The 8,776-nt window shown below is 39.1% G+C and overlaps 2 protein-coding genes across 2 annotated transcripts; both read right to left on the bottom strand.

Annotated features, from left to right (window-relative positions):
• Positions 1–960: 960 nt before the first annotated feature.
• LOC121754493 lies at positions 961–1,932 on the bottom strand. Its single transcript, XM_042149841.1, has 2 exons — positions 1,704–1,932; positions 961–1,301 (listed from the first exon to the last, which is right to left on the bottom strand). Exons 1-2 carry the CDS (start codon positions 1,930–1,932, stop codon positions 961–963), a joined length of 570 nt encoding a protein of 189 aa, XP_042005775.1.
• A 413-nt stretch (positions 1,933–2,345) lies between these two features.
• Positions 2,346–3,354, bottom strand: LOC121754495. The gene is made up of 3 exons (XM_042149842.1): positions 2,971–3,354; positions 2,547–2,871; positions 2,346–2,433 (listed from the first exon to the last, which is right to left on the bottom strand). Exons 1-3 carry the CDS (start codon positions 3,352–3,354, stop codon positions 2,414–2,416), a joined length of 729 nt encoding a protein of 242 aa, XP_042005776.1. The 3' UTR covers positions 2,346–2,413.
• Positions 3,355–8,776: the final 5,422 nt, after the last annotated feature.

Here is an 8,776-nt window from a genome sequence, read left to right on the forward strand (position 1 = left end):
TGCTACCATGCCAACGACAAAACAAATATCGGGCTTTGTGCATAACATAGCATACATGAGACTCCCAACAGCTGATGCATAAGGGATCCTTCTCATAGCTTCTATCTCAATAGGTGTTTTGGGACACATATCCTGAGACAGAGTGATTCCATGGCTAAAAGGTAGAAAACCTTTCTTGGAATCTTGCATACTAAAGCGTTTAACTATCGTATCGATGTAAGATTCTTGAGATAGGCACAACATCCTTTTCTGGCGGTTCCTTAGAACTTTAATGCCTAGGATGTGTCCAGCTTCTCCCATATCCTTCTTCTCAAATTGACTTGAAAGCCAATCTCTCACGTCTGACAATATTTTCTTACTGTTTCCAATCAACAGTATGTCATCTACGTAGAGTACCATAAACACTACATTCTTACCTTCAACTTTCTTGTACACGCAGCTCTCATCTGGGCACTGCTCAAAGCCAAAAGACTTAACAGTTTGGTCAAAACACATATTCCATGATCGGGATGCTTGCTTGAGGCCATAAATGGCCTTCTTAAGCTTCCACACCATGTGTTCTTTGCCCTTGACTACATATCCCTCAGGTTGTTCCATGTAGATGGTCTCCTCAAGACTTCCATTTAGGAAAGCTGTCTTGACGTCCATCTGCCATACCTCCCAATCCATGTAGGCTGCGATAGACAAAAGAATTCGAATTGACTTGAGCATAGCTACTGGTGAAAAGGTCTCATCGTAATCAATACCTTCTCTTTGGGTATAAACCTTAGCTACTAGTCTTGCTTTGAAGACTTTAACTCGTCCGTCAGGTCCTCGTTTGCGTTTGTAAATCCATTTGCTCCCAATGGCAGTACAACCTTCAGGTAGGACTAACAAATCATAAACGTCTTTGTCTATCATTGATTGTAGTTCAGAATCCATTCCTTCATTCCAGGAATAACTATCTGAATCTGCCATCGCCTATTTAAAGTTCCATGGGTCTGATACATTGCCGTCTGGGTCTAACTCAGATGACTCACCCAAACCAATGTACCTTTCTGGTTCACGAGGAACCCTCCCACTACGACGAGGCTCTACAATTTGTGGTACAGAAGTTGATATTTCAGGTATAGATTGCACTTGTGTTATTGGTTCTTTGCTTGTGGAAACTGAAGTATCTCTTAGTTCCTCAAGAGCTACTTCACTGCTGGACTTATGATTCATCACGTAGTCTTCTTCTAAGAACTTAGCATTTGTGCTAACAAATACCTTCTTATCTCGTAGACTATAGAATTCATAGCCTTTCGTTCCACTGGGATACCCTACAAACAAACATACCTCAGTACGAGACTCCAACTTCATTGGATCTTTCTCCAACACGTGTGCTGGACAACCCCACACTCTGAGATGTCTTAGACTAGATTTTCGTCCAGTCCACAACTCATGTGGTGTTGTAGGTACTGATTTGGATGGTAAGTTGTTCAAGGTATAGCTTGTTGTGAGCAACGCGTGTCCCCAAAACGAAATAGGTAACTTAGCATAACTCATCATCGATCGAACCATTTCTAAGAGGGTTCTATTCCTTCGTTCAGCTACGCCGTTCTGCTGGGGTGTGCCAGGCGCAGTCAATTGGGATTCAATTCCCGCCTCTGATAAGTAGTCCAAGAACTCACTACTAAGGTACTCGCCTCCACGGTCAGACCGTAGAGACTTGATTGTCTTACCATGTCGCGTCTCCACAAGTGCCCTGAATTCTTGGAATTTTTCAAAAGATTCTGACTTGTGACGCATCAAATAGGCATATCCAACTTTCGAGTAGTCATCAATGAAGGTGATGAAATACTGAAAGCCGCCTTTAGCTTGAGTAGTCATTGGACCACACACATCAGAATGAACGAGCTCAAGTACTTCCTTGGCCCTATTACCCTTGACCTTAAAAGGTCTCTTAGTCATCTTGCCTTCCAAACATGATTCACAGGTTGTATAAGGTTCTATTTCTAGATCCTTAAGTAGACCTTGGTCTACCAACGCTTGAATCCTAGTAGGGTTAGCATGGCCAAGTCTAAGGTGCCATAAGTATGTTTCGTTCATTGAAACAGAAGGAGATTTTCTTTTTCGAGAAAATTTCGATGTTGAGTTAGATTCAGTTTTATGTTGCATATACTGTGTAGAAATTATAGTGTAAAGGTTGTTTTCCATGATACCACGACAGATATAAGAACCACATTTCTTGATAATGCATGAATCATCAAATGAAATCGAATACCCATCAGAAACAAGTTTAGAAACTGAAATTAAATTTCTTCTAAACGAAGGTATCAACAAAACATTGTTCAACACTAAAACTCTATCACTAGAAAAACGTAAATAAACGTCTCCCACTGCAACGGCTGCCACTCTCGTAGCATCGCCCAGCTGGATCTCGATCTCTGCTTCATTCAACTGCCTTGTTACCTGCATTAAATCAGGATCAAAGCAAACATGATTAGTAGCTCCAGTATCAACCACCCATTGCTGAGTAGATACAACTGCTAAACATGATTCAACAACGAAAGCTTGGTGCATACCTGAGCCATTGGCCTTTTTAGGACAATCCGGCTTCCAATGCCCCTTTTCGCCGCATTTGAAACACTTGCCACTTTGCTTCTTGTTCGTGTTCACCCGTTTCTTTTTGCCCTTAGCTATCTTTGGTGCTACAACATTCTGGGCTTTCTTCTTCCCCTTACCTGGCTTAGAGCCTGAGGAAGACGGCCTAGAACTCATCATAGCAGCCTTTGTCTGGACCATAAGATCCTCCGCTGACTGCAACTCAGTCAACAGTTCAGCTAGGGTGTAAGCCCTCTTGTTCATCTCGAAATTGAGCTTGAACTGCTGATAGCTAGCTGGCAAACTCTGAAGGATTATAGTTACTTGGGACTCTGGATCAATGATCCCTCCCAAAGCCTCAATTTGATTGAGGTGGCTCATCATCTCGAGGACATGGTCCCTCACAGATGTGCCCTCCTTCATAACCTTAGTCATGATGCTCCGAAAGGCTAAAGATTTAGCCGCTCGATTCTGAGTACCAAACAGGTTATTAAGATTGTTCATAATCTCAGTAGCAGTGTTCATGCCTTGATGCTGATGTTGAAGTACTGTTGACATAGAAGCCAACATGTAGCACTTCGCCATCTCATTGGCTTTACGCCACTTTCTGTATGTTTCTTTCACTGCTGCAGAAGCATTTGCAGCAGGTTCAGCTGGACATTCAGTAGTGAGCACATATTTGTACTCTTCGGCAGTGAGAACGATATCCAAGTTTTTTTTCCATACGATATAGTTATGACCTTCGAGTTTGTGTTCTTTAAGAATAGCGGAAAGAGGATTGAATGACATCTTGATTTGGATTTAGCTGAGAAAATGAATAGCTTATTGTTACAAACTATGTAAGATTCTAAAGAGTAAAAACCATTAAAACAATTTAGATTCTCACAACAGTTAAATAGAATTAAGTACGCCTCTAGGGAGGTCAAGTAAAAGATTCATATTTAACAAAATTCTGGTCACAACATCGACGAATAGTCCAGAGACCACTAAGGTGGCATGGCCGCCAAACGTTGCCTAAGCTTGTACCATTGAATGTTCACCCCAAGAATTTCGTTTCCGTATTGATACTCCTTCTAGGGAAGGTCGCACGCCACAAACAAAATTCTACAGTTATCTCACAAGTTAATTTAATCTTCTGAACTCTGCAATTTCTTAGGATTAAAGCTCCCACTAAGGTGGGTCGCGATAATATTGGAAATCACGTCTAGATAAAATTAAACTTTATTTTGAGAAGTCTAACCAATGAACTTGCTATTTCTTAGGATTAAGGCTCCCACTAAGGTGAGTCGCGTTAATATTAGAAACTGCTTCACAGATAGACTAATTCTTTGGAGACCATATACGACAGGGATCGTAATTATCGCTTAGTTATTTTAAGGTATGGTTTTTCTTTTAATTATCACTTAAGTGAATTAGGCAGAAAGTTCACTTATATTAATTTCAAATTAATAGGTAGTTCTATTAAATCCATGAAATTAAACTAAGATAATTAAATAATTTGATTAATTAATAATTAATAAATTATAAATAATTAATCAAATATTTTCTTTAATTAATATTAATCGATTATAATAATATTAATTATAATACTTATCGTTTTCCATTAGGTTTAGGAAATCTAGATATAATAGGATTTAATTGAAAAATACTTATCCATATCATCTTAAGATATATTCTAGATAAATGAAATTTATCAATATCTTATAGATAAGGATTATAATTCAAACATATATCATGATAAGTATATATTGTGGATATAATCTACATTAAATTCCAATTTATTTCTTCCATAAAAAAAATATGGAATCCTAGATTTATAGGATTTATTTGAATATCCAAATCTAATCTAACTAGGATATATCTAGATAGATATAATCTATCAAAATCCATAAGATATAGATTAAAAATTCAAACACATGTAAATCTTAATAAATGAATTTAATGATATTCCATATAATAAATTAATTTTAATTTTAGATAACAATATCCAAAATTGCTAAAAATTAATTTAAGGCGCAACATATTGTCCCAATCATTATTTACGCATGATACAATCATATTGATTTGTATATTAATTAGTTCACAGATTAGTTTATGTAACACATAAACATATCACTAATTTAAGTGAGATATGGAATCTCATTAGTCAACCCATAAACCATTATTCCACAATATCCACGTAATAAACAGTTTACTTAAACAGAAAGTAAGGCAATTTGTTTCAATTCACGTAAACAACCAAAACAGAATACGGAAATCATGCAAAGCAGTTCAGCAGCTTCCGATGCTCGCGGCAACGCTTGCGCTGCTCTCAGCCACGACATCGTGGCCAGCAGCTTCCGCCGGACCTCGAAACTGATCGCCGGTCAGCAGCCTCGGCGCTGCTCTCGCCCGAGAAAACTCGGTCAGCAGCTCCAACCACAAATCGACCCGTGTCTGCCGCAAGAGGCTGCTCTCGGCTAGAAATAATGACCATCAACTTCCTCCGTCAGCTCCGCCCGCAACAGGCTACTCTCGGCTGGAACAACATAACCAGCAGCCGTCTGCGTCAGTTAGCGATCACGGGAATCGCCGACGCTGCTCTCGGCATGTAGAACAGCCAGCAACGCCTTTCGGCTCCCACTGATCTCTCCTCCTCGTCGACCAGCCAGCCCCATAACATGGTCGAAACTAGTCGACCATCGGCGCCTGCTTCCCGTCGACAAGTCGGCGTGTGATCCGGAGCTGCCCCGCCAATCAACCGGCAGCTCCCACTGATTTCTCGTGGCATGGAGCTGCTCTCAACCATAAATGGCTAGCAGCTCCCTTTTCCTTGCGTGAATTCTGATCGGCGTATGAGATTTAGGAGTTGTTTTTAAGGCCACGAGCAGCACAAAATTACCGAATTAATTGAACACTAAACATGCATCGAAAACTATAAAACATGTTATTCATACAATCAAAGCACGTAGTAAATCAAATAATCAGAGCCTAAAAACAGGCTCTGATACCAATTGTTGGTTTTGCAGCGGAAATCTATTTAGTTTGATTGAAAAATTTACATCTAAACATGCTTTTATCTGATTGTAAACTAGAAACATGTTCATAAGCATATAATCACAGACTGTACTGAATATATGCAATTAAATGCAACATACCGTAGGAATTCAAGAGCTGAATTCAATCACCTTCTTCAATTTATCTCAACCACGGATCTTCTGATCTGCTCCCTTTTAACTCGAATCTGACCTTTGTGTGGGCAAAGCTTGTCAAATCCTCAAAAGCCGGATTCTTGGGCAACGAAATTCCCTCACCATTTGATAAGTCAAAGTAGTTTTCAATTAATATCATATGCTCAATGTTATGTCAACAATGATTAAGAAACGACAATCACCGAGACCTCGTCTTTCAGTAAATAGCCAAGAAAGACTTATCTCACTGTTTGATCCTTTCAGTGCTATACCACACCGACGTCGTTCATTTCCTTAGGTAAGGAAACTTTCGGACTGACGTCACAACCTTTCACGATAGGTAGTCAAAACCTATCTAGGTTGTGAAACAGTTTTTCTTCTGCATGAACTGACAAGTTACCTACTGTGAACGCCGCTCACAACTCGTCTACTACGCAGAAGACTTAGACTCATTTTGCTTAAACTATGTATTTAAATGGAAAACGCATTTCAACATCTCATAAATACATAAGCAAAATACATTGTAACAAAATATTATTTCTCATAAAATGGTAACAAATGGATAAAAGAGTTATTACATATACAAGCATTCGAAAGATGCTTTCAGTATACTAAACTCTAACATACACAACTCTCCCACATCAGAATAAAGTAGTTTGGTTTTGAACCTTAGAGCCTTAGGAACATCCACCCCAAAAGCTACAAGCCCATTGCCCCGTTACAAACCTCTAAAGACCCTTAGGAGCTACTCGTGAGATCTAAGTCCGAAGCATCTGTTGTCCAGCATATTGAGAGAAGTAGTCCTAACATCCCCGGTGAGGAATGAGTGACTGAGCGAATCTAGTGTTTGGCCGAGAGTTTGGGTAATCTTGACGAGCGGATACACTGGCTAGGAAGGAACAGGGGGCGGCAAAAATTCAAGGCTGCTTAAAGCCGGATTGCCCTTGACCCCAAGGGGAGGGATGGTTTAAAATATAGCTTGTTCAACGTGTTTTTACATGTTTTACTTTTTGTGTTTTTCTTTCTATGTGTGTCATTCTATTTTCGGTGTTTTTTTTCTTTGCGTCGAATTTTAGGGTGTTTGTGTGTCTTGTTTTAGTTTAGGGTCGGTCAGGGGAGTAACCAGGCTAGAATTCGACTTATTTCTTTTTGTTTGTTCCTTCACGCTTGAGGATAAACATGTGTTAAGTGTGAGCAGTTTGAAAAGTCATATTCTAGGTCTTGGTTACTGGTCAGTGTGATGTGATTAACATGCATTATTTGCAAGAAAGTTACCTAAGTGTGCAGAAAAAAGGGTACAAACCAGTAGGAGAGAGGTCAGACAATTCAGGTAGAAAGGGTGCCAGAAGGGTACAATACTGGCCAGGATGCATGCCAAAAAGGCTCAAGATGGAGAAGGAAGGATTGCTAGGAATGACCAACTACACGCGGGGGCAAAAATGACATTTCACGAGGAAAGTCAACCCTAAAAGTGAGGGCAAGCCACCCTATAAATAGAAGGTCACTTGGAGAGAGAAGAGTTAATCATTATTAGAAAACACACTTAGAACACTCTCTCGGATATCCTTAGTTCCAACAGCAGTCTAGCTTCTCCACTTCTCATACCTCGCCACAGCCATGATCACCTGAAGATTCCGGCCGCCCGTCGGAGAAAGTTCACAGCCGTTCCAGCTAGTCAGCATCGTAGCAGAAACACGGTTTCATCTCCCGTGGGAAAAACAATCTTTAATTGCTTTTCTTAGTTAAACTTAGTTGTTTCATCTTTCGAATATTTCGTAATTTTAGTTGTCTTTTGGATTCTGAAGTATTCTGATATGGATTTGCTCTTAATGAAGTTTGATTTCGTTTTTTGTTCATCTTATGGGTTGCAACATGTTCATTCTGCCTTGCTTAGACAGATCTGTAATTTTAGTGTATAGTCTGCATGTTTAAGTAAGAATTTCTTGTGATTTAGTTAGATCTAGTTGCTGTGTGAATTTCTTGTTTGTTGATCGGTTAAATTTGCAAAAGTGCATGAAATTACAGTCGAGAAGTTTGTTACGGGGTTAGTATACTGAAAAGCATGTTTCGAGCGACTTCGCATGAATAGAATCTTGCTTGTGTACGGAAAAACTCTACAATCCACTTTTGACCCTATTCAGTATCATTCGAGCAGTTTGCACGAATAGAATCAATATATTATTACATTGTGTTTGCTTGTGCGTTTATAAGATGTTTTATAAACATTTAAATGCATAAGAAGTAAACAAAGCCTACGTCTTTTGCTTAGTAGACTGGTCGTGGGTTGCGCTCACTTTAAGGTACTACAGTCGGTTCTAAGCAATGCTTTGCAAAAGAGAAGAAGAATTTCACAACCTAGATAGGCTTTGGCTACCTATCGTGAAAGGTTGCAATGTAAGTCCGATTATTTCTAAGCCTTATTGAAATAAGATGACGTTGGTGTGGTATAGCACTGAAAGGATCTAACAGCAGAACGAGTCGTTATGCTATCTACTGAAAGACGAGGTCTTGATAAATATCTATTTCTCAATCTACAGACGTTAGCATTGAGCATACGACATTGAGTATCTACTACTTTGACTTACCAAAGGTGCGGGTTTTTCGTCACCCAACGAACCAAATATATTGGGTAGTGGTGATCATTATCTAGCGGTGCTAGGATTGCTATTATGTTGAATTGTGCGCGAGGAGAGTCTCGTTTGATAATGTCCTCAAGAGGAGCTTGAACAAGGTTTTATTATTCGGAAACTGGCCAGTTGGAGTTTTATTACTCTATGAATAATAAATAAGTGTTTCTTGCTAAGTCCACTCTTGGAATTAATGAGATGTAAATTAATTAAGTCCATAGCAGACTTTAATTAATTAATGGACATTTATATCTTAAGCACAGGAAATAAATAATAAACAAAATAGAAACTCAGATTACTTGTAATTTTGGATTTGGATGGGGAGTTCAATATTACTTCTGTAGTGGCTGCTCGTAATATTCCAATAGAAGCTTGTATTAAATTATGGGTTCAATTTAATTTGTAAAAAGCTAA

The sequence above is a fragment of the Salvia splendens genome, chromosome 11 (genome assembly GCF_004379255.2).
Source record: "Salvia splendens isolate huo1 chromosome 11, SspV2, whole genome shotgun sequence".
Taxonomy (NCBI): domain Eukaryota; kingdom Viridiplantae; phylum Streptophyta; class Magnoliopsida; order Lamiales; family Lamiaceae; genus Salvia; species Salvia splendens.

Bases quoted from the DNA above. Each gene is read 5' to 3' on its own strand.
- LOC121754495 (XM_042149842.1), bottom strand. From the start codon at position 3,354: ATGTCATTCAATCCTCTTTCCGCTATTCTTAAAGAACACAAACTCGAA. The intron at 2,872-2,970 runs GTGAGGGACCAT...ATAATCCTTCAG, and splicing joins TTATGAAGGAGGGCACATCT to AGTTTGCCAGCTAGCTATCA. The intron at 2,434-2,546 runs GTATGCACCAAG...GATTTAATGCAG, and splicing joins TAAAAAGGCCAATGGCTCAG to GTAACAAGGCAGTTGAATGA.
- LOC121754493 (XM_042149841.1), bottom strand. From the start codon at position 1,932: ATGACTAAGAGACCTTTTAAGGTCAAGGGTAATAGGGCCAAGGAAGTA. The intron at 1,302-1,703 runs GTAAGACAATCA...GTTTGTTTGTAG, and splicing joins ACTTGTGGAGACGCGACATG to GGTATCCCAGTGGAACGAAA.